The 26105-nt window shown below is 40.6% G+C and overlaps 1 protein-coding gene across 4 annotated transcripts in view; it reads left to right on the top strand.

Moving 5' to 3' along the window:
* TNIK (TRAF2 and NCK interacting kinase) overlaps positions 1-26105 on the top strand; it is a 357941-nt gene that overhangs the window by 75083 nt on the left and 256753 nt on the right. For all 4 annotated transcript variants that reach the window (XM_006200807.4, XM_006200806.4, XM_006200805.4 and 1 more), the window contains exon 2: positions 1686-1751. In XM_006200807.4, the coding sequence (XP_006200869.1) occupies positions 1686-1751 (66 nt within the window). The remainder of the gene's footprint in view (positions 1-1685; positions 1752-26105) is intronic.

Genomic DNA, 26105 nt, shown 5'->3' with positions numbered 1-26105 from the left:
CCTGCCTCTGTCACTGTAAAACTCTCTGGCAGGGCTCCGTACACGTGTTGACCGGAGATAGGAATGCTTTTTAGGCCAGATGTTGAAGTCTTTTTTATTTGTCCCTCAGAGTTTTTTTATTTTTGTTTTTGTTTTTGTTTTTATTTTTTATTTTTAAACTTTATTTTATTGAGTTATAGTCATTTTACAATGTTGTGTCAAATTCCAATGTAGAGCACAATTTTTCAGTTATACATGAACATATATATTCATTGTCATATTTTTTTTCATTGTGATGTTTTTGTTTTTAAGTGAATGAGTGCCTAACTTTTAAAAATAAGGAGCTCTCACATTAAACATTTCTTGAAAAAATCTTTAGACCTGGCAATATTGTGCTCATCAGTTGATGCTACAACTACTGGTTCCAGGGTGGTACCCACCCCCCGCCCAGCAAAGGGCACATGCCCCCAGCGGCCCACGTCACTCTTTTCCATTACTTGCCTGGCTTCTGTGGACCTATATGTTTGTGGTTCTTGATCTAGGCCTTTAAAGAAATGATTCCTGTCCAATCAGGAAATCAGTAGAGATTGAAGTCACTTTCTGCTTCTGAGTTAAGTTTTATAGGCTTTTTTTTTTCTTTTTGACTTTTGGGATGGAGATCAGTAATAGTCACGATTACTGGATATTTATTGAGCACTCTAACAATTTGCTGACATTGAGGGTTAGCTGACACCTGTTTGGTGGTAAGAACTTGCATAATTCTCCAGTTTAGTTTGCAAAATAAACCCTGCTGGACTCCCCAGGTACTGTAGGAACTGAGGCCAACCGCAAAAGTGTGTTTTGCAGAGGCAGCCTCATAGAGAGGGGAGATGAATCCAAAAAAATACATCCTGAAAGAGGAAATTAGGTAGATTCCATTTTCTTTTGGAAACTGTTGAGTGCTGTGGGTAAGAACTTATTTACAAAACAGAAACAGACTCACAGACATAGAAAACAAACTTAAGGTTGCCAGGGGGAAAGGTGGGGGAAGGGATAAATTGGGAGTTTGAGATTTGCAGATACTAACTACTGTATGTAAACTAGGTAAACAAGTTTACACTGTATAGCACAGGGAACTATATTCAATATCTTGTAGTGACTTATAATGAAAAAGAATATGAAAAGGAATATATGTATGTATATGTATATGATTGAAACATACTGTACACCAGAAATTGACACAACATTGTAAGCTGATGATACTTCATCAAAAAAAAAAAAGGTTGCCCCCTAGTACAGGAACACCCCTTTGTGAACTGCCATTGTTCAACACAGTGAGCAGCTCAGAAATGTCAAAGAGAAAGAACTTACAAATTAGAACCCCCTCAGGATGATGAGTCTTTCATTTTATCCTGATGTACCTACAAGTATATTTTCCATTTGACAGTGAGAAATGTGTTAATTCTTTTTTATTGTTTCAGTGGAAGGCTTGTCTCCTTTTGTCTGATTTAAACACATCTCATAGAAATGTAAAATAGAAACAAATGGATTATGACTGATTTCATAGCTGCAGCTGAATTAAATTTTAATCTATTTAATACAAACACATGAGAGCCCCCCAAAGCTAAAGTTGTTTATTCACTTATTTTAAATACATATTTGTTTTGGATTAAGACAATGCCTAGACTATTATTTTGAATTTTTATTGTTTGTTTATTTTCTTTCAGGACCCTGCAGGGATCTTTGAATTGGTGGAACTTGTTGGCAATGGAACATATGGACAAGTGTATAAGGTAAGTTCACCGAGTTTGAATATGGCTTACGTGTAGTTTCGGTTCATGATGCTGAGTAGCAGTGCTGTCTGTTCTCATGCATGTATGTCTCTTAACAGATTTAAAATGACATAATATACTTGTTAATTGACTCTCCATCTTTTTAACTGTATCTGTAGTCCCATTGCCTAAACCGGATTCTGGGATTTGGGCATTTCCCTTCATAATATATTACAGAGTTTACATCTGACACATGAATTCTGATGTTGCATATTTCAAGCTCTTTGAGTGTTTACTTTCCTTTACTTTAATCACTGCCAGAACTGGTTTTCAAAGATGCAAAGAAAGCCATTTACTTTAGAAATTTAAGCTACTAAGGTGTTGCAGCTGTAAAGTAAATTTGTTCCTGGAGTAGGGCATGGGTTAAATAAGTTTAGTGAACAGTGTTTGGAGAAAACTGGCCGCCTCACCAAGAAAGGCCTCATGGCAGCAGTGACTTCTACAAGGTAGGAAGTAATTAAAAGGTGAACTTGAGTTGAGATTAGCTGAAGAATGAAAAGTTCTTCTTGTCCTTATACTAATTTTTGCTTATAAATTCACCCCAAACATGCTTTTAAAGGATATTTTCCCCCAGTAAATGATCTAAAAAAGGGATTGTTTGGAAAAGTGGGTTGATTCTTCTGATTATCAAAAGAAAATGGAAATGAACTGTTTTTGGACTAAAGCTCAGAGAGTTTTAGTGAATGAGTTGTTGAAATCAGTGGTTTCAAAACAAACCAGCTGTTTCCTCATGATTATTTCTAGGGAGATAGCCATCACTTCCCCGAGTGGTAGTGAGAGGGGGTGGCCTTCCCACTACAAGTGACCTCCCTTGTTGTTCTGGTTTTTTTTTTTTTTTAAATTCCTTCTCTGAGTCCTAAACGTCTCTTAGTTGATTAAAATTATTGTAGATTTTTGTGATATTTCCAGTTCTACAGAATGTCAAAAGAATATATATATATGTATGTGTATGTGTGTATTCATATATATATATATGGCTTGGGAATCTGGTTTTTAAAGCACTATTGTAAAATGGGTAAATATTTAAATTTTTATTTACCAGGAGGTAGCCTTTTTTTGGTGTCCACTCCAGGGGAAAATTTCTGTCTTACAAGAAGTGGTTATTTTCTAAAGTGTCAACCCCCTGCAATTAGACAGAATGCAGTCCATCCAAGTTGTTCACTTGACGTTGATCCTGTCTGACACAAGAAAGAAAGGTGTCTCAGCAGATGCTTTTAAATACTTTCAGTGAAGATAATTAGGTTGGAAGATTGTGTTACTGCATTTTGAGAAACTGGATTTAACCTGTGAATTAATGTAGCTAATGATTTCAGCTCTGGTTTAGGTAGAGAATTACTTCTGACTGGCTGTCATTCTGGAGGAGCAACTCTGTACCGTGCTATTGGTTTTACGGTGTGTCCTTTGCCCTGTGTTTCCCACCTGTAGAGTACACATTCGTACGGCGGGCTGTACACTCTTTTGCAAGACAGGATAACAAAGAGATTAGGATTCTCAATTAAGGATGAAAATGTTTGGAAAATCCAGAATTAGCCCTAATTTCTTGTCACCTGGGAAAAAAAAAAGAAAAGGAAACAAATGGCAAGAGGAGGGAAATTTACCAAGTACGTTGTTTGACATCGTTGCTGTATAAAGGGTGCCCTTCTCTTAGTGGTTGGTACAGAATTTCGGCACCTCTCGAGCTGAGGGGAGACTGCAGAGATGGCCTTGGAGATCACATTTTGGGACTTGGTCTCTTTGGTCAGCCCTGTGCCTGTTTTGTGGCACCGCAGCTTGTCTGTGCATTAGTCAAGTGAGAGTGTTAGAAATGCTGCGGGGCCTTGGACTGATTTATCTAAAGAATTAAACCGCCCTATCGAGTGAAGGGTTTGGTTTCTAGGTAACCCAAATGCTATTAAGTGGCACCCTCTCATGAACAGAGACAGCTGGGTTTCTTGAGCCGCTAACCCAGTCCTGCTGTTACTCTGAGCTCTGAAGGATTGAAGCGTAATAAAACAGCAACATCTGAACTCAAGTACACATGAACCTAAAGAGGGAAAATTACGAAGTGACTGTCCACATTGTAGGTTATATTTAATCATTATGGAATCGGTATATTTCTAAAATACTGTGGACATAAATAGAAACTTTACAGCCCGAGAAACAGATTTCTATGAAAAAATTCTGATAAATGCTTTCTTTACATTAACTATTAAACCTTTGACTTTAATGTTTTGTTAACTCCAGCTTTTGTCATTCCTGGATTTTGTAAAATGAGGTGTAATTTTGTGAACAATTATATGGATGTAGCCTTTGTTTACTTGAAGGATTCTCGTTTCTTGTAATAAGTTGTCTCAAGAGAGTCATAATTTAATTCACAAGTAGTTTTTAAGAAACATACTGAATTCAATAGACAAAAAGTAGATGTATATATTAAGAGAATATTTCTGGAAGCATATAAGCCACATACATCTAGATGTGGGAATAATATTTTATATAAAGGTCAATTAGTAATGTTTAGCTTTTCCAAGTTGCTTCTAGTCTTACTCCCAAGTCTAGCTTCGTCTGTCTGTCCTTGGTTAGATTTGTTTATCTCTAGCATTTTGGTCCCACGTAGTAAGTGACAGTTCAGTGTCTGTTTTTCACTTTATTTACTGGAAAGAATACATAAATAATGAACAGAAGAGATTCTATGTCAGAATTTTTAATGAGGAAATCATCTTCCTGGTGCCATGGCTCCCATGAAAAATAAACCAACAAAAGGCCACATACCTATTTGCTGAAGGCTTTGACTATTTATTGGCATGCCACCTATTAGGACCTAATAGAATCTAGACACATTTTTGTTAATAAAGAGTAATTATTTTAATAGATGGAAATAATTGTTTAATGTTTACTGCTAAAACACCACTAAATCTTAGCCATAGATTTCAGAAATGAACGTTAGTCTATTCTGTTTCTTTATTTGCCTTTTTGAAATATGTGTTGGTCATTGTAGTGATGGAGACATACTTTATTCCAGAGTGACAGTGTAAACCAAGAATATGGTGAATTACTCAGGTTTCTCTTAAAAACTCCTTGAGGCTGTAAAATATGAAGAGGCCATGTTGGTGGTTATAGTGCTTGTTGAGAGAGAGTGAAAGAGAGCACTGTGTCTTTGTGTTTGTGTGTGTGTGTGTGTGTGTGTGTGTGTGTATGTGTGTTTTCAGAGGGTTGCAAAAGTCCTTATAGGTCATCTAATCCAATCATTCCTCTGCCACCTGTCTGTTCAGCCCCCTCCTTGATCACCTCTGGTCATGTGGAACTCATCACCTCCCAGTCAGTACATTTTCTTGCAACTCTCTGAATGTTCATTTTCATATTGAACCAAGATTCTGCCTTCCTAAAATGTTTACCACTTCAAGCTCGTTCCACACCCTCAGGGCTATTTAAAAAAATAAATTGTCTTCTTCCACAAGAACATAGTCCTTCAGATGTTTGAAGACAACCTCTCCCTCCTTCCCCCAAACACAGACTTGTGTCTCCTGGTCTCCAGGCAATATAACCTCAGTTGCTTAGTTCTTCATAGGACAGAGACTTGAGGCCCTTTATCACCCTGGGTTCTGTCCTGAAACTATTCTAATGTATTAATGAAAATAATATTTAATACTTCTAAATAGCTTTCTATGTCATGAAACGTGTTGTATATATTGTTTGATTTCTGGTTTAATTCCTATGTAATTTCATGAGAACCTTGTTCTCAGCTCAGGGTCTTTATATGTGATGCCAGCCAGTTTTGACATACTCCTTCCAAGATTTGACTTTTGCTCTTTTTACTTGACATACTTGTGATACAGTTTCAGGTTGTTTCTAAGTAATTCAACTAGAGACCTGAGAATCCATATTGGTCAAAACTGACCTGGTATGGAGAGAGGAAATCTGAGCCTGTTGCATGATATTTCCTTTATTGGGATCTCTTAATAAACCTGTGTAAGTAAGACAAGGCATTTTAATAGTAAGCTTATTAGTAGTCTTGATATGAAGGTGATTCTGTGACATGCAGTGCAGCTTTTCATAGTCTGTTCTAGTGAATAGTGAATTGTCCTATTCACTTCTTGTTTGGTAAGGAGTGAATATGGGAGAATGTTGAGTTTCTTAGGTATTAGTGGTATTTTTTTTAGACAGGAATTTCCAATAGAAAGAATACACTCTGTTGAGTGCCAATGAAAAAAGCCCTGTGCTTTGTGTGGCAAGAACGCAGAGCAGCCGAGGGGATTCCTCCTAAAAAGTGTGCAATTAGATTAACTAGTTAGGACTCCAGTGCTCACTGTGTGCTGAGGCTTTTCATATATGTTGTCTGAGTTACTCCTCATGATTGTATAGGGGAGGAAGCTCATGCACATTATTATGATTATTAAACAGTATCACTTCAAGGCAGAATTTCTCAGCCTTGGCACTGTTGCCATTGGAGTCGGAGAGCTCTTTGTTGCTCTGGAAGACTGCCCTGTGCCTTGTAGGATGTTTAGCAGCATCCTTGGCCTCTACTCGTGAGAAGCCAGTAGCACTCCAAAGTCCTGACCATCGAAAATGTCTCCAGACATTGCCAGATGTTCCCTGGGGGGCAAAATTGTCCCCAGTTGAGAACCACTTCTCTGAGGAGAAGACAAAATAGCAAAACTCTTAAAATCAATGTGCAAACAGAGACCGTGGGAGTGTCGAATATGCCCAGACAGAATGGGGACCTGAATGGACTGTGGGCAGAAGATTTGGGAAAAGTTTAGGGGCCTTGGCATCTGCACATCTTAGGGTATAATTTAGCATCTTCATAAGTGGGAAGGAGTGCAATGAAAAGGACTTTGCAGCAGGACTGAGCTGGCTTCCCAGTCTGGTGCTGCCTCTTTCTAGTTGTGTGAGCATGGCCAACTCACTCTCTGAGCCTGGATTTCCTCATCTGCTAGTAATAGGACAGTGTAGGGTTGTTATGGAAACTAAAGTGTAATGTATGTGGAAGCCCTCAGCCCAGTGCCTGACACATAGTAGGCACTCAGCAAACTTTTCTTCTTCCTAAACACATGCTCCAAGGGGAGCCTGACTTACCAGTTCCTTCCATGGTCTTGGGTTTGCAGAAGAGTTTATGATGTGAGAGAAGCATTCATAGAAGATGAAGTCAGAAATACACATCTTTCTGCATCAACTTCTATCTTTGATTTCTTGGGATTTATGTGTGCTCAGAATTGCATTATTTATATTAAATCCAATTCTTATATGGCATTTGATGATACAATTTCCATTTAGATACCATAGTTGGTCTTTAATATTTAAGAAAAGCCAGTTTCTCAATAATTTGTAAAAATGAGGTATATTATTAAAGGAAATAAGAAGAATTGGGTGTAGCACTCTTAGACTTCAGTGAAGTGAGAGTGATTTTTAATACTATCTATTTTACAAATCTGGGGGAAGAATCAACATTATTTCCTCTTAGGGTAGTACAGGATGTAAGGAGAGAGCCCTGATGGTGAGATTTGTATGGTGAGTGGGGAGGTAAGAGCCTCACTTAGGAGTCGAGGACCTGTCTTTATGGGTTTGGTTCTATCTCTCACCTGTTGTAGCTTTGAGTTTGCCGTAGCACCATTTAAAGCTTCAGCTTTTCTCATCTGTAAAGTGAGAGTAAAAACACCTTTCCTGGTGTACCCCATCAGGTTCCTGTGAGGTTGAAATGAATCCAGGACTGTAAAAGTATTTTGTTAAATTTAAACTGCTGTGTGCCCTTAAGGTTTGATTATGGAATAATCACTCATTACAAGGAAGGTGGCAGAGTCCTGGAGACTGGGGACTAGAGAAGTTATGTTCCTATGTTGCCCTTTCTCTTCTTCACCCCTATGCCCATTATCAAGTACCTGAGATTCCCCTCTGGGTGGCTGACTCCAGCTACAGATTGATTCTTGCACCCCTTCAATTTTGTGATCTTCAGGCAAACAGGGGCACTGGATTGAGTGGAGGTCTCTCTGGCTTTGCCTTTGCCTGATCTTTGCTTCAATAACATTTATTAGCTAGTTGGTCACATTTCCCAAAGTGTATTCAGTGGAACTCCAAGATCAGTGCTGTGAAAAAAGAGTAGGGAGACTAAAAAAGTTGCAGAGTGCTCCTAACCATCCCTTTCTCTTGAACATTAGCTTTTATATTACTTTGTTTTACTCAGTATTTCCCCAATTTATTTAACTGTGGAGTCTCCCCTTACCTCTCCCCACCCAAGTGACCCCTATTAATGCCTCTTGGAACAATTCCATAGAACGCAGAAAATCTGGATGGCTTACATCCTGGTACCATAGCTGAGTGTTCTTTGCATCTAATTTGTCTCAAGACCACGCCACCTCATGCCGTGACCCATAGGGTGTCAGGCATTAGATGGCTGTGGTGTAAGCACAGAGGGAAGACCTTTGTGAGCGCCCATGTGCCACGTGCAAAAGAAGGTGGCTTTCTCTGCTGGGTGGCGAGACCTCCAGAGTTGCTACCAAGACTTGCCACAGCGAACTTTGTAGGATTTCTTATTGCTGCTAGTGGTTCTCAGCCCTCACTGTTTATGGAAATCATCAGGAGAGCTTTGAAAAACTAAACATATCTGGGCCCTTCTGTGGAGATTTGGTTTTAGTGGGTCTGGGTGTACAGCTGGGAAAGCTGGCTTCCAGAACTTCCCAGACGGCTTTTAATGTGAAGCCAGAATTGAGATCCACTGGGCTAAGGTATTTTGCCTTTCAGGTGACATAAAGGCTCTTTCGGTGTCTTTGTCCTTGTGAAGTCTCTACCACTCTTATCTCTATCCTGGAATTTTCTTTACCTCATTTATTCGTTTATTCAGCATCAGCCTTTATAATAAACACCTCTTATCAGCTTGACACCTGTACACCCACCTTTCATTACAAGTGTTTAGACAGCTTTAGCTCAGAATTCTTCCCTTCCATCTCATATCAGTAAATTTCCAAATAACTTGATGCACAGCACCCTGATGGCTTGTAGGTTTTAGACCTTATAACATCCCTAATGACTTGGTGATTATAAGGCAGTCTCAAGTAATTAAATGATCAATAGTTACGGTGTAATTACCATTATTTGGGGGGTACTTGTAACCTGTGAAATGAAACCCCAAGAGGATTACAGGCACAGAATTTAGGGCCATGCACAGTTTCAACTATTTTGTGCATGGGAAACATTTGAGACGCTCTTAAAAAGAATCACCAATTAATTATGGCCCTAGATTGAATTTCTTATCTCTGTGGTTTAACTTCAAATACAATTTTATTAAGTTCACTTGGATATTTTGCATGTGCAAAGATAAATCTCTGCTGTGTGACAAGCAAATAGGCGCTCTCTGCTAAGGAGGAGCCCTGCTTGGTAGTGAGGATCCAGAATGGGGGAACGAAGCCTTGCCCAGGCCTCCAAATGGGGCCAAGTACCACCTCTGCTGCCCAGTGCTGTGGCCTTGGGCATTGCTTCTGATTTGGGGCCTGTTGCTTCCTTTCCAAGGCAATGCACAGAACTGCAGTCTTTTTTGTTCCCATTTCCGACAAAGGAAGACGGAGTAGCAGCTGGCTCACTGAGAACTCTTAATAAACACAAAAGAGCAACCATAATAGTAATGATAATAACAAGATGATCTTTCTAGACTGCGGGGAAGAGTTTGGAACTAAATTATGTGAAGAGCTCAGCGTCCTTTGGGGGAAGGTGCTCTACTGTTTTAGAAAACTGGCCCGTGATTACATAATAGAGCCCGCCGGGACACACTGTCTCTGGCAGGCCACTAGCACGTTCCAGACGATGCTTTTCTTTAGAGTATTTCTTGAGAAATTCAATTTTGGCCTGTGCATCACATTCAAAAGGCAGGATGAGGCTCCTAGCTGAATTTACAAGGAGTCTTACTGCTTTTTAGATTTGTCTCTGTCTCTTCCCTGCCCTCCCCCTCTCTCTAATTGTGGTAAATTATGCATACCATAAAATACTATGCAGCAGCATTCAGTCCATTCACATCGACGTGCAGCCATCAAATCCAGAACTGTTCTATCATCCCAAACTGAAACTCTGTACTCATTAAACAGTCACTCCGTATTCTCACTCCTTCTCCTCCCCACCCAGCCCCTGATCTTTCCATAAAAAATATTCCCAGTAAAGTTAGTTGTTGATATGATTTTTTTCCTGGATAGTTTCTTGTAATACCGGGTCTCCAGCTAGCGCGGAAGGGTCTGTGTGTCCAAGTGTCGGCCTTCCTCGGGGTGACTCAGCGGCCCGCTGTACCTCCAGGTGGCTGACCTCCCCGCACCTGGAGGGCTGTATCTTGTTCTAAGAAGCTTAAACCCACTGAAACCCTTGATTTTTTTTCTACACTGTTTATATCTAAATAAAACAGTCCTCTTCAGGTAGAGGTAGAGGTCAGTAAAGAAATGTGCATGCAATTTTGTTTGAATCCTAAAAGAGTCTGCTTAATGTTTTCTCTATTAAGTGTTCTGGGCTGTGGTTATTTTTAGTACAATTTTATAAATGAGACTCTACCTTTAAATGTATCAACTGTTTTCTTTTTCAGTAAGTAAATGTTTTTTTTTTCCCCCATAAGGAACTCCCGTATTTCATACCACAGCAGAATGTTCTGGAGGGAGGGTGATGGGGTCTCCCTGAGGCAGTGCATCACTCCCCTGAACTCCCTCACCCCCCACATCCATCCACAGAGCAGCCCCACACTTGGTCCCCAGGCCCGGATTCCTCATGATGTGGCCTCGGCCTCCCTCCAGCCTTGTCTGTGGCTGATCCCGACTCACCCAGTGTTCCGTGCTCTCGCAGAGCTGGGTCCTTGTTCTCACAGTCACTTTCTTCGTGCTGGCCATCCTGCATCCTTAACACTTGGCCCGGGCAGCAGCCCCTTTTCCCCGCACCCTGGGACACGCTGACCTCGCCTCACAGCGCTGACATCACTGCTTTGTAATGTTCTGCCTGGCTGTTTCCACTCTAAGCTCTGAGCTCCCAGAGTTTCGAAACATTACCTTACTTTTGCTCTAGTGCCAATACAGAGTAGATTGTTTAAAATAGCAATTACAAAAAATAATACACGACTTTTATGTTTTGCTGAGTTTGGAATGCCCTCTCTCAGTGGAATATGTGTCACGTTTGTTTAATCTCAACTGTTTAAGCATATTAATCAGGGAGACTGACACTAAGTATGATATTTGATAATAACCCACAGCAGCTAAATGATAAGTTAGATAAAACAGTGTCCACTTACCTTGCAATATAACAGAAAAAAAATAGGATAAGGAAAATATGTTTTCCTTTTTTTCTAAAACGAGTTTCCTAGACGTGATTCTGAAAGTCTCCCCGTGGCTAAACCCAAGGGGCTACAGCCCATTTAAACTTGTAAGGACCCTGTTACACATTTCTGGGAACAGAGATGGGTTTTCCTTCTACCATGTCTCTGGGACTCTGGACTTAAACATCGATATTGACGGTTATAATAGTTTTTCTAAGACCTCCATCTTCATTATTTCATTCGCTCTTCACAATATCCCCACAAGTGAAATGGAAGGGTATGATCATCTGTGTTTTAAAGTTAAAGAAGTTGAGGTCTCAGTTTATAAGTGACTTTCCTGAGGTCACCAGGTAGGGGCTAGAGCCTGACTCGTGGTCAGTAGCCTAAATTCTCTCAGCTCCACACACAAGTTTCCCAGGAGGAAATCTGGGAGAGGGGAAGACCCCCTAAATGCTTGGCAGGGGTTGGTTTTGTCCTGCCCTGGCACTGCATGTTTGGAATTCAAGGAGATCCCTGATAAGTCTGAATGGGTAACATAAAAGCAGGGTTGTGTAACTTGCTTCAGTATATAGTTGGTCTACTCTTTATATCCAAAACACTGAAGGGTGCTTGATGGCTGAGTAATTAACCACTGATTTCTTACTAAGGGGTGACACTGTGTTTTTTGTACAACCCACAAAATTGCTAATTGCCCAGAAAGATAAGACGGGAGTTCTTTTCCATCTACAGGAAGGAGTGGCATGCCCTGGGCTTGCTGCATTTTACCATGTGAGATGCTGCTGTGCTGATCGTCTGAGGGAGCTGGTTGCTTCTTTCCTCTTGATTTTTTTTTGGTGGGAGGGGGCGGGAATAGTATATTTCTAGATTTCTTCAAAAATCAGCTCCAATAGCCAGGTGCATGATTTTTTTCTTTTGTCCCCCAAAGACTCTGCAATCAGACTGGAGCTTGATAAATGTTTGTTGAATTGAATTGATTTATTCTCTCAGCTGCAGTTGTGTACTTTTGTGAGCAAATGGATGAATCTTCCTGCTCTGGAGACCATGCAAATATTTGCCAGGTGCATAATCTGTACTTTTCTCTATTCTGAGCAGAGGGAAGGCCAGTTAGCTGGAACCTGGTGTGGCACTGTGGCAAATCGCTTACTCTTTGCTTTTGTATTTCCCCCTCTTAGTGGGGGCCTAGGATTGTGTGTTTGGGGTTGAGGATGGGGAGAGACAATAAAACAGAAGATGGAATGAAAGAATTTCTAAGTCATATAATTGAGAGTGATCTGGCTACAGTACCAAGATACAACCTATCAGCTGGATAATTCATCATGAATGCAAGTTGGACTCCCTGTGTAGAGACTCTTTATTTCTGTTTCCACTAAGGACCACACTATTCACTTTTTTTCCCTATAGATTTTGGGTATGTAGCACCCCACCCCCGGCCCAAGAACATCAGCAGTGCCTCTAAAGGCTATTATCAGATGCTTCAGTGACAAGGTGGACCTGCATTTATCTCATCTTTCTCTTTATATGTCAAGAGAGTGAGAGTCATTGAAAACACAGAGCGGGGTGTCTTTTTCTTTGGATGGAAGCAGAGTTGACGGTATATTCTCTTAAAAGGAGTTTCAGATTAGGCAGAATCTGATTTCCCCCAGCTAACCTTTCTGGGGATTTCATCAGAAGAGGAATGTTTTGTTACTTCAATGTTTAGTACATTTTGTTCTACCGTTTTTGTACCCACTTATGCACGTTGAGAGATACTTCAGAACTTTCAAAACCTTTCATTCCCTGAAGAAACCTATCAGGAAAGCTAGTCCCCAGCACCGCTTCCCTCCCATGTGAATATGCCCGGCTGTGAGGGCTGAAAGGAGGAGGTGCTTGGCACCCAGACTTGATGGTCTGCAGCAGGATGGGGCTAGGGTAGGATGAGCAGATGACTAAGAGGACCCGTGGCTGCCCCCTTCCTTGGGTCTCCAGCTTATCTATTGTTCAGGACAAGACTTGCTTGAACAAGACTAATGACTACAGTTAATCATCTGAGTAAATATGTTCTGAATTTAAGGTGTGGCCAAGAAACCAGTGTTGGAGTGTTGGTAAGGGATAGGAAAAACACAAACTAGGGGGAATAAAAAACGTGTCTGCCAACAAAACCCCAAACAAAATAGCAACATCCAAAACAAAAGGCTCTTTGTTTGAACATTGTTTTCCAGTCCAGAAGCAGAGGAGATTTATGAATACCTGGTTCAGCTGATGAGTAATACCATGGTCAAGTGTGGTCTTTGAAGTTTGGCCTAAATACATCATGGTGTTTGTTCCTGTTCAAATGCATGCATTTGTGAATGTGTAAAAATAAGACAGGCACTGAGTATTTCCTGTCACATTCCGCTCAGCACTTCCATCACCCCCAGCATTCTCCCGTCTGCTTTATCTGTGTTGAAGGGACTCCTTATTCTGTGCATTGGTCTCTAGGGAGCATCTTTGCATTTCCAAGTCTGTGGTCCTCATGTTGTAATTCTAACAATCGAATGTGGAAATAAGTTGGGATTATGATAGCCATTTGCTGATTGAGAACATGGACGTCCAGGGATTTCAATGACTTACTCAGAATCTTGCCTCTCAGGAAGGCCCTGGTTAAAGCCGAGAGCTTTTCTTTCCAGATTACTTGAGGACCACAGCTCAGGGAGCTGACCAGCCTGGGGGCTATGAGTTTGTGGACACATGAGGTTTAACTAACTTCTCTGTGGCTGGTGTCTATTCCAGGGTAAATATGGGGGAGAAATCCCCTTTCACAGTTTGTGTTTTGGGTTAAAATAGAAGCAAAGTGCCTAGTTTTGAATATTAGCTAGAAAAAAGAGTAGATACACAAAGGTATATGTATCTGTTTGGTGTTGGTGTTGACTGAGTTCAGTGCTTTACTGGAACTGGATTTCCCCCCCACGAAGGGGTAGCAGTTGAGGACAGCTGTTTTCCTGGTGGTACAGTGTCATCCTAAGATATAAATGTGACCTGAAAAGCTGATTTTGTTAGAATAATGGCACTTTATACTAGCATTCACTTTTGGGGGAATTTGGAGGGTGGTAGATATTTATTAAAGTTTTTTCCAGAATAAAAGTTGCAAGAAATAACAATTATCAGCTTTGCTCAGATGAAGGGCTGGAACATTTTGATGAAATGCCCAAAGCCTAGGAACTGACTTATAGGCAAGGCAGAGCCCTGCGGCCTGTGCGCCATGGAAGGTCACATCGAGGAAGAATATTATCATCTTTCTAGACTTGAACCTTAGAGATGCATTCAGAACTCTTGGTAGTTTGCTAAAAAAAACAATTTCTTTTTGTTTTTTAGCCTGGGTCCTCTCTTGTGGTCAGGAGTCTCATAGATGTAATACATGCTTTATGTGGCAGTTCTTTTTTTTTTAAATTGAAATATAGTCAATGTATAAAGTTACGTTAGTTATGTTAGTTTCAGGTGTACTACATAATGCTTTGACATTTGCATACATTATGAAATGATCACCACCGTAAGCCTAGTAGCCATCTATCCCCATAAAAAGTTATTACAGTATTATTGACCAAATTCCTTTTGCTGTATCCCTGTGACTTATTTATTATATAGGTGGAGATTTGGATCTCTTAATCCCCTTCACCTATCCCTCTTCTCCTTTCCCCTCTGGCAGCCACCCATTTCTTCTTTGTATCTATGAGTCTGTTTTTGTTTTTTCTCTTTAAGATTCCACATATAAGTGAGATCCTGTGGTATCTGTCTTTCTCTGAGTTATTTCACTTAACATAATACCCTTTAGGTCCATCCATGTTGTTGCAAATGGCAAGATTTCATTCTTCTTTATGGCTGATGTTGAACTGTATACACCCCCCCCCATATTTTTATCTATCAGTAGGCACTTAGGTTGCTTCCATATCTTGGCTATTGTAAATAATGCTGCAGTGAGCATTGGGGTGCATATATCTTTTTGAATTAGTGTTTCTGTTTTCTTTGAGTAAATACCCAGAAGTGAAATTTGTGGATTATATGGCAGTCCTATTTTTAATTTTTTGAGGAACCTCTATGCTGTTTTTCATAGTGGCTGTACCAATTTGCAATCCCACCAACAGTGCACGACCTCACCATCACTTACTGTCTTTTTGACGATAGCTATTCTGACAGGTGTGAGGTGGTATCTCACTGTGGTTTTAAGTAGAAGTTCTTGACTTTTATTGTGGTTTGTGTGTCCCTTTAAAGCTTGAAGATGGGTTTTGTTCTGTTGACAACAGAAGCAGTACTGGTAAGTAAACGTATACGTGCAGTGTGTATATATATGTAGTACTTATGCCTATTATAGGGAAGGCTCGGTTCCACAGTGTCATGAGGTAGACACTTAGCACTTATCATCCCTGCTCTTCAGATGAAGAGTCCGACCTTAGAAGGTTTGATGTGCTCTAGGTCACTCTAACCGCTGGAAGTTGAACGCACCTACAACCTTTTGACATCAAAGACTTGAGCAGATGTAATTCACTGGAAGAATGAAAGCATAGTGGGGCTGAGTGTGCCACTCAAGCATTCAGTGATCCAACCTTTAATTTAAAACTTTTTGGTTTAACTGAGAACTACTGTTCCTAGTTCTTAGGGTCCCTTTTAAAGTGGGGGGTAACACTGGCAAGCCATTTTTCCTTCAGCCTTGTTTACAAACTTTATTTCTCCTCTTTGATCCTTTTCAAAAGGTTAAAGAGAGTTACCCGGCTGCTTACGAGTGACCTAGAAATTCTGCTGATATGTGGAAATAAGTGTTCTTTAAAATATCCCACTTAAGAGGGTAGGTTAACTTAATGGTAGAAACCCATCCAAAATATGTTACCGGTCTAGAAGTTTCTTTGGCTTGAATCAATCAAGTAACCGTGACACCACTTCTGCATTTCTAAATACATTAAAACCACATTAATTTTCAGAGAGGAGATTTGGACTGAATTTGACCTTTTAAAGTGTCTTAGAAGAAAGAATTTACCAAACTGTTTAAGAGCATAAACAGAAGTTTAAGAAGTTTGTTGAAAAACCTCTGTCCTTAAGTACCCTCAGGTACCATAAAACTGCTGTTTATTTATTCCTATTGATATGCTAATCACAAGTTGTTCTTCGATATTAAAGCATTTCCTCCAAGGAATTTGTACTGCATGTACTTGGTTGGTTTCACTATACAGTAAAATAGCTCTTTATTTACACAGTGGTACCAACACTCTCATCCAAAATCTGAACTAGAGAAGCTAACTGAGCATTAAACACATCTATGTCAAGGATTCGCCATTTTGGAGAATTTGAGATCATTCATTGCTAACTCTTTGGATCATTGGACACTGGAGAACACATGGCTCAGTGACAGGCGGGATGCCTTTAACTTCACGTGTGGGATAATGGTCTTCCTCCCTGTCTGGAGTGAGATAACCTTGTGGAGTCTGAAAGCTTAAAAGGGGAATATTTCTAAGTATTGTCTAGAGTTTTTAATGCCACATGAAGATAATGGGAATTTATAAATCACTATAGATTTGAACCCAGGGTGGACCTTTCAAAAATTCAAACAAATTTTTATTTTTTTAATTTTTTTTTCACATCTGTCTATTAATTGCTGTTCCAGATGCAGTTTGCTATCCAGCAGCTTGGTCACCACCACCTGGGAGATTGTTGGAAATGCAGACTCCCAGGCCCTCCCAGACATACTGAATCAGAATCTGCTTTTTAACAAGATCCCTCAGATGATTTTCATGCACATTTAAATTTGGGAAGCCTGAAATTAGGCCACTGCATTGGTCCTGAAAACTAGAGATCATTTGATTAGGTAAAACACCTTTTCTAGATAAAGAGAAGGCATATATCCAGATCCAGGATGGGCTGGGTGCCTGCATGGGCATGTAGCCTGTGTGTGGGACTGCTCCTCTGGGAAGTGAGAAGGTGCAGGCAAGGCCTGGATGCCCACTGCTGGTTGACTTGTCACATCCACAGAGAGAAGCCACACACTTGGATCAGTGAAGAGGAGACAGCAGATCTTAGCTCTGGCAATAACCAGGGTGATGGAGATGTATTGATCCTCAGTTGCAGAGTGCATACAGATTTGAGACTTTGGGCTGCTCCTCTGCCTTGGTGATTTTCCTTGCAATTTGTATACATTTAGTGATAGCCCTAAAACTCTGCCCTTTCAGATATTGTAGAACTTCCTCTGGTGCTGTTATATTTCGTATTAAAATGAAAAAAATAACAAGAGCACGAAAGTAAATGAATTCTGTTTTTCTCAAAATGAAGATACAATCAGATCACCTACTGGCAATATAAGAAGGTGATACATAATGGAGTTTTTGTGTGGGTACTTCAAATGATTAATCACAGAGTATCTAAGATGGCTTTCCTTCCAGAGTTGAGAGATTTGTCACGTTTTACAGTGTGGGATAGAAGCTAGAATCATTCACACACACACGCACACACCCACTTCTATATCTGCTTGCATATGCATGGTGTACATACAAATACTCTTCCTATGGTTGTTGGGAATAGGAAATGAGATAATATACATAAAGCATATATGAGACCTAGTAAAGTATTCAAGACTTGGTAGTTATTATTACAGGAAGCAGCAGAGCAAAATGGTTAGGAACATAGCCTTTGGCATTAGATCCCTTGGGTCTAGAATCTTGGATCTGCCACTCATTAGCTGCTCGACCTAGAGTTAATTGATTAACCTCTCTGTACCTTGGTTTCCTCTGCTGAAAAATAGGAATAATAATAGTGCCTACCTCATAAGGATTAAATGAGATAATACATGAAATGCATTGGAAGAACTTTAAAATAAAATGAGTACTCAAAAACAAATGTTAGCTGCTTTATATATATATATAGTACACTCTTATCTGGAATCTAGTTAAAGGATTGAGTTTATTTAGACATTTTTGTTTTAAAGAAACAGAACTGTAAACTTTGTATATGGAAATTTTTTACTTTCCCTTGCTTATTTAATTATAATAGTTAATTCTTCTCATCCCAGTTGGATTTCAACAAGGAATAAAATCAACCTAAAAGAATATTTGAATATAGTGTTATCTAATCTCTTCAGATGTTTCAAGGGACTCTTTCATTCTGGGAGTTGAGATTAGCTGTAAAGTAGCTCCAGAAAATACTTCAGGATCCTAGGTCGAAAAGACCAGTTCCTTATCTAGATTCAGATTCAAAAATATGTACTGACTATCAGCTTTGTTCCAGGCACTTTGCTAATATAAGGGTTAAGAATATGAGTTTGGGCCTAAGCAGACCTGAATTCAAATCCTGGTTCTGTTTATTACCAGCTACAGTATTTTTGTGCAGATACTAGGTAAGGCTGACGGTATAGCTAATATTGGCAGAGGGGAATGAAGCAATTGAGTGAGATTCACTGATTGTTGACCTTCCTCAACAGTAGTGCTGGACTCTCTGTCTTACTTGTCTTGTGATTCTACAGAGGTTCGTGAGAAATAGAGTCTTTTTCTTCGGGCAGCCCTTCTTGCAGTTCCCTGGGGAAAATTTCACTGGCCACTAAAAACAACATAAAGTCTTCATGCTTGGAGAGTAGGCAAGTGCCTTCTGTTTGAGTTAACAACTCTAACACATACAAGAGGGAAAAAAAGCCCTAGGACACTGCTTTTCAAAGGTCCTAGATGCGACTGGCTGCTCGAATTCGACAGTGAGTTATGTGCTAGGGAACTAAAGCATGCAAGAATGGATTCATTTCAAATACTAGTGGGAAAATATCCTTCCCTCCATCCAAAACTTGACTGAAATACAATGGATCATTGGAATGTTAAACATACTGGGCCAGAAAATCATTCTGACTTTCCATCATCCTGTTTTGACAGGACACCAGATAAGCAGTTTTGGGAAAATGTTGTCAAATTTGTGTTGAGCAAGGGCAAACAAGCTGATTGTGTGATGCTGCCTCTTGGGAAATGGGAGGCAGCTTCCTTCAGACCCTGGAGCGATTAGTTTATGCCCCAAGGCTGTCTGACCCTTGCAAAATTATCCCAGCTGGTCGAACTGGACTCGCTGATCTCGTTTTTATATGAATGTCTTATTCTTGTGGGGAAACTTTATCAATTAGCTGTCTCTGTGCATACAATGCAAGAGTTATATAGGATAATTTCATGTGCTAGTCAAAGGCAATGCTTTGTCCCAATCAACAAGTATTTTTTGCTCTCTGAACAGTGTGACCCATTAATTCGGAAAAACAGTATGATAAATCTTTTAAAATGGAATTAAGCAATCAGCCCAGTATCCAAAATTCTAATTTTCCAAAAAGAAACCTTTATTGCTACCATAAAATGGGAAACCCATTATTTTCAACTCACTTTATTATATAGTACATACATTTCAGATTAGAAATGTTAGCCCCTGTCCCACCACATCATGGTGTTATTTGGACTGCCATACTTTAAGAGGTACTATTGTCACCTGTGTTCTGAGGTTGACCAGCACGACAGTACCAGCTACTCAGGGTCACAATGTGACTCTCATGGGCCCAAGCATTCTTTTGCCTATGTGGCCTTCTGACTTCAAAAAAATGTTTAAGTTAGATTTTACAACTTCCTTGGTATAAAGACAAATCTACTAATATTATATATTAAAACATTTTCTTTGACCTAAGAGTTAATTGTTTTCTTATGACTTTAAAACTAATGGGACATTTTTTGTCAGCTGCGAAAAGCATGGTGGGTACCAGGCACTGAACCCACCGTGCCTCGGGGAGGTGTCGGCCTGTGCTGCACGGCCCCTGATGTCAAGAGGTCTGGGGGCTTCTTTCAAGCTGGTGGTGGGGAAACCACATAAATGTGTTTGAAATCCTGTGTTTTATCTTGAAAATTCAGATGGATTTTGCCTTTTACACCATGAAATAGTCATGGTGCTTCAACTTAAAATTATTTGAACTTAATATATTTTTTTTCCTTAATGGAGGTCCTGGGGATAGAACCCAGGACTTTGTGCACATGCTCTACCACTGAGCTATTACCTTCTCCCTGGGACTTAATTCTTACAGAAAGGTAGATTTTAAAAAGGAGTTTTGTAGCTTCCTGCCGCTACTTGGCATAGGGTTACCCAGCCAGTTTCGTTTGCCTGACATGCAGCAAGCCAAATGCTGAGACGCGGAGGTTTGCAGCAGAGAAAGGGTTTATTCACGAGGCAGCCGAGTGAGGAGACTCTCGGCTCTGCCTCGCGGAAGGCGAGGGGCTCTGGGTATTTATGGAATAGAGCTGAGGCCTGGGGGCAGGGGGAGAGGTGATTGGAGGTAATTGTCCTTCTGTGCAGATACAACTAAGCTACATGCTTCTTTGTGGGATGCATGTTCAGAACATGGTGGCTTTAGCAAGCTCTGAGGGTTAAGTTTTTGACCCTCTGATCTCAAAGATCACCAGTCAGACACTCGCGCATGTCCAGTTGGAGGGTCTTAACTAGTCTTAACCAGCTGGCTCCAGCTGGAATTGGACACTGTTGACTGCAAGTTTCTGAAAAACAACTTGGGCAAACATTGTATTGTTTAGGCTATGTGATGCTTGGAGGACGTGCAAGTTTTTGGAAGAACAATTAAATCGAGCTTGATCAGTGAAGGTGGGGTACAGCTTAGTATTTATTAATGGCTAACTGATGACTACTCCCCACCCCCACCCCCTGCTTCAGTAGGATGGCTTGACCCTGGGGGAGTACATGTTCTCTGGTTTGGAAACCCAGACATAAGGCATTTAAGGCTTAGAAAGGCTTTTTTTTTTTTTTTTAACCTATGGTCAAGGGAAGGAATTGGGTTTATGATGGATTTATGTCAAAAACAAATAAACTACAGGTATTATCTTACCCTGTTATGACCGTGAACGGGTGATCTTAAGGTGAACAAAGTCCATTAGGATTCTTAGCAGAACCTTGAAGAATCTATAAAACATTGTTTGGCTTCAAGCTCATTTATAAGCACCTCCTTTCTTAGGGCCTTGTGAGTGACTTAGACTCTCTTGGCTATTTCTAGCAAAGAAGAACAGTCACTCTTGATGACACGAAAATTCTTCTTTTCACCTGCTCCCTTTTAAGGAGTCACTTCCCTAGGTTTCCTTGATATTTAGAGGAGGACGGCTTTTGTCTTTGTCCTCTCATTACTGTCTTACCCAGGACAGGCTATTATAAAAGCTTTTTGTTTGTGAGATCAGTTCTCTGATTTCTAACTTCCCTTCTTGAACCTAAATGCCACACTTGAAGTTCTCTCAAATTGCTGCCGCTGCTGCTCAGATGTCTTCTCGGTATTGTGTGCTAAATGCAAGGGTCTTTATTTAGGTGCTTTGCTCTCTGGAAAGAAGATCCTAATGAGTCACCCAGCTTGCTGATTTCTCTGTAGGTGTGACCAGCTAAGTGCCACCGTAGTGGAGTTGAAACAGAAGAACTCATTTGGATCATGAGTGCCTTTATCTCGAGTCTAGAGTCTAATGTAGCCTACAGGCTTCTCAGTTTTTCATTATAGCCCCTTCTCAGCCAAGGGCCAGCTTTGGGACCACTGAGGACTTGAATACTAGGGATCCAGATACTACTTAGAACCAGCCTGACTGCCAAACAGAAGAGACACACTGTGCTCTGTGTGTTTGGTGTCTGAGCTAGCATGTCTTGTTATTTTTTCTTTCCTTTTCCAGAAAATGAACAGATGAATGAAGAGCATCATTTTGATTCTAAAAACCAAGTTAGAGTCGCCCATGACATCTTAATCTCCTGAATTTGATTCTATTATGAAGCTTGCCTGACTCTACTTTCTTATCTCTTCTCAAGCTCTTCTTCTGTTTTCTGTCTCTACCACCACTGTCCTGGTCCAGGCAATGAGCAGCTCTCATCTGAGTGCCTGCAGTGGCTTGTCCTCTGGAGTCACCCTGTAGCCTTGCATTCCCACCGTGCAGCCAGTGAGGTCATATGAAAATGTTTATTTGACCGTGTCTCTTCCTGCCTAAATCTTTCTAATGGTTTCCCATTTGATCAAGACCAAACTTAGCTTACAAGGCTCAGCATGATATGACTACAGCCTCCTTCTCCAAACTCAGTTTTCTTGCTAATCCCCCTTACTCTCTGGGATTCAGAAACACTGTTTTCTTTTACTCCAGCAAAAGTAATTTGTTTTTGCCCATCTCAGGGCCTTTGCACATGCTGTTTCTGCTTTATGGAATGCTCCTTCTCCTCTTTTTAACTCCTTCACTTCCTCACAAAAACCTCTCCTCATCCCCCAGAAGATCCTAATCCCTGTTCTGAACTCCCATAGCCCATCCCCCGTTCCTACAGGGCACTACACTTAGATTACCTGGTCTGTATAGTTGAGTAATGCCTTTCTCCTTTATCTGGCTGTAAACTCCGTGAGAGCAGGGACTTGTCTACTTTGTTCATCATTGTGTTCCCAGTAATGTGCACAAAGACTAGATGTTCAATAAATAAAACAATAAGTAGGATGTGGTGCATAGTATGTCAATGAATAAGGTACGATACTTGTACATGGGAGTCATCAGAAAAGATTTAATTATGGACCATATCTCTAACAGGGCAGAGGGTTACATAGGACATTTTCAGTGATTCTTCTTCAAAAGTGGTAAAAAGCAATGTTTAGGGGCTTAAAAGAGTGGTTGTTTATCTATAGTGACTCAATTCTGCATAGATTTTTTAAGCTATTAGAGGAATTAATGGTCAATCATGTCCAGCATGAGGGGCCAACTGCAATGTCTTTGTACCTGCTGTTTCATCTGCCTGGTATCTTCTCCCCCAGGTAGCCCTGTTGCTTGCTCCTTCAATTCCTCCAGGTCTCTGCTCAAATGCCATTTTATTACAGAAGTCTTCCTGGATCACCTCACAGAGAGTAACACCGTACCCTCTAGACCTCCTATTCCTTGCTCTTCACTATGCTTAATTGTTTCTCCCATCGCCCTCATCATGAATCTGTCATTCATTCATTCACTCATTTCAGTCTCTTTACATTAAACTGTTCCTTGAGGACAAGGATTCTGTTTGATGAATACTCTGTCTTAGCACTCAAGTCAACGCTAGATACCTAGAAGACACTAAAAGCATATTTTTGACTCTACGAATGATCCTGGTGAAGAAAACTTCAAAATTTTATCCCCTTGCCTCTAAGGAATGAGGAAGAAAAAAGTCCACTGTCACTTTTTGCCTTCTTTTTGTCCTTCACCCCAAACTACATCTTCTTGTGTTCTCTCTTTGCTGATACTTGAAAAGCAACTCTGGGGTGGCAAGTTGAGCCCCCCCCCCAAATTGTGTGCCCCATTTTAGCTCCTGACAGTCTAATAGCGATCTCTAACCCTTAAGTACTTCTGCTTCTGAGAGTTTCTTCTTGAGCCTAAAATGCAACTATAAACACACACTTTTGCCTTGTGGCAAAAGTAATAGAACTTAGGATATTTTCACCTAAAAATAGCAGCTTGCTCTTCGTTAAGCAGCAGCTTACTGCCTGCTCTTGCATTCAGTCCTCCCAGCGAGAAATATAACAAAGGAAGAGGCTGGTGGTCACAAGCCAGGACATTGCAGGGCTCATTAATTACTTGGAAAATGGTGCCTGGGTTGCAGCCAGAATCCCAAACAAAGGAAGGAAATAGTTCCTGTTTTCCAATTGACAAGCAGATGAGTGAAGTAAGAATGAAAATCATTTGGGTAAGTTGAAAAGGGAAGAAATCAAATGGAAGCAGTAGTCTTATTCAAGAACAAGTATACAATTAAGACATATTCCCAATCCCAAGGGGGTTGATTCTTATCAGCTGAAACCGTGGAAATCATTATCTCCGCCTGGCCATGAGATGAATCATCTTCTCTAATAAAGGGATTGGGAACACCAGTTTAGGGAAAGTGTGGATGGTTTTGGGGCTGGGGCCCCAAGTGCATGATATGTGTACAAAAGAGTTATTAATCCCAGCAGCTTCTATGTTGGTTGGGTCCTTATGGCAACTGTGTTGTAAATATACAAATACTCTTACAGAAAATAGAATCCATAATTTTGGCAAGGCTGAACCATCTCCGCAAATTTGTTGTAATTAAATGAGAATGGTTCCAAGTAGGAGTCAGTTAAGAAAAATGAGAACGTCTTAATGTTGAAGTGAAAAGAGATCATTAAGAAAAATACACTTAGTGGGTTAGTGAAATTTTGGTGTGATTATATTTCAGGGCAGTTTTCACAAAACTTAGCCTGTGGTTTTTATGATTCCGAGCTGTGCAAAATCCAAAGGGAGTTCTGATTATCTAACACTTGGCTGAAATGAGGCCTTCAGGAATTCCTTTCTTGAGTGTGATTTACACAGTTTTCAGTACTGAAGGGCCGTAATGTGTTCCTGCCACAAAAACTGCTGCAGTGGAAAAAAAGGAAAATGAAAACACACACACACACACGCAACCATCACCACAAAATCCTTAATGTAGAAGCAGGACCTTCGTGTGGCTGTTTCCTAACCTGTAAAGATTATAGAGAATACCTGTTTATTGAAAGAGGGAGATAGTCTTGGAGTTTCCAGGCAATCACAAGGTCACGCAGTGTCCTTTGGAAGGAGGTTACCAAGACTGCCCACGGAGGGGTCATATGTTTAACTTCCCAGACATGTGAGTGCAAAGTGAAAATTAAAATTGTGCTGTAGCCATGCACAAAGAAATGCAAACAGTCAAGGTTCATGCATGAAAGGAGAATTGTTTGGTTTGAGGGTTTTTTGGTGGGGAGCTTAGAGGAGATGAGAAATAAAATAGTGCTATGTCTAGGAAGAGACGAAGACTGAGAACTCAGTTGAGTAATGGGAGAGGGAAGAGGAAACACACTTAGTTTGAAATGTTGAATTCTGTTCAGACCAGGCATGCTGAAGGCTTAGTATGAAGATTAGTTGAGCAGATTCATGTGAAAAAGGGGCTGCCCTTTTTATGTACTGAAACAAGTGAATGAGGCATTTAAGCTCATCTGTGCCTTTTGAGTAAAACTACCAAATAGCTCTTAAATAGATGACTTGATTGTGATGGTACACTGGGTCTGAGGTAAAAATCAAAATAATCATTGAAGAAAAAGACTAGAAATCCTGATTATGATACATAACCCTGGAAGACCCTTGGAGGAGCAGGAAAAAACAGCTGCAGTATAAGTGATCTCCAAAGGGGAACCATGCAGCATGCGCAGTCACGGTGCCCATCAGTCTGGAAGTTGACTCCAAAGAATATGCAGAACAAGACTTATGTGAAACAAGGTTTGTTCCGAGAGGATGGAAAGCAGGTGTTGTGGCAGTCATTAGTACTATTGTCGTCCTTCCCCGCCACCCCTGTTCTGCGGAGAGGGTAGCTCTCACGTGTCCTCATTCGCCTTGTGGGTGTGTGGGGCTGTGAGACTACTTAACAGCCAGTGAGTTGTGGGCTAAAGTGATGGAGTGGAGCATTTAATTACTGGTCTCAGTGCCTTTAAGCTTCTCTTTCCCTTGGTCAAGGTGACCAACCACCTTAGAGATGGTGGCTATCTTCTGAGCCTGAGTGTGTTTCTTTTTTAATTAAATGAAGTTGCTGTTTTATTTGTTTTTCATTAGTTTTCTCCTCATGTCCTTTTTCTGTCCCAGGATCCCTTGCAAGATACACATTACACTTAGCTGATGTATACACTGAGCATAGTCCTCTTGACTATGACAGTGTCTGAGACTAGCCTTGTTTTTGATGTCCTTGACAGCTTTGAGGAGTATTGGTTAGGCATTTCATACAGTGCCCCTCAACGGTCTGATGTCTTTTCATGATTAGACTGGGTTTGGGGGAGGAAGATCACAGAAGTAAAACACCTGTCCCGTCATCTCAAGGGTACGTACAATCAACACGACTTGTTGCTGCTGACGGTCGTCACCTGGTTGATGTCCTCCACTGTGCATTTACTCCCTTTGTCTCCCCACTATCCATTTTGGAAGGACATCACAATGCCCAGCCCGTATTTAAGGACTGGGGACTGACTTCCTCCTTGAGCACAAGTATCTGCATACATTAGTTAGAATTCTTCTGAACGGGGGATTTGTCTTTTCCCCCAACATGTATGTATTTATTCAATCATTTATTTATATCAG

The sequence above is a fragment of the Vicugna pacos genome, chromosome 1, assembly GCF_048564905.1.
Source record: "Vicugna pacos chromosome 1, VicPac4, whole genome shotgun sequence".
In the NCBI taxonomy this organism is placed as follows: domain Eukaryota; kingdom Metazoa; phylum Chordata; class Mammalia; order Artiodactyla; family Camelidae; genus Vicugna; species Vicugna pacos.
This window is presented reverse-complemented; position numbering and strand designations above follow the sequence as displayed.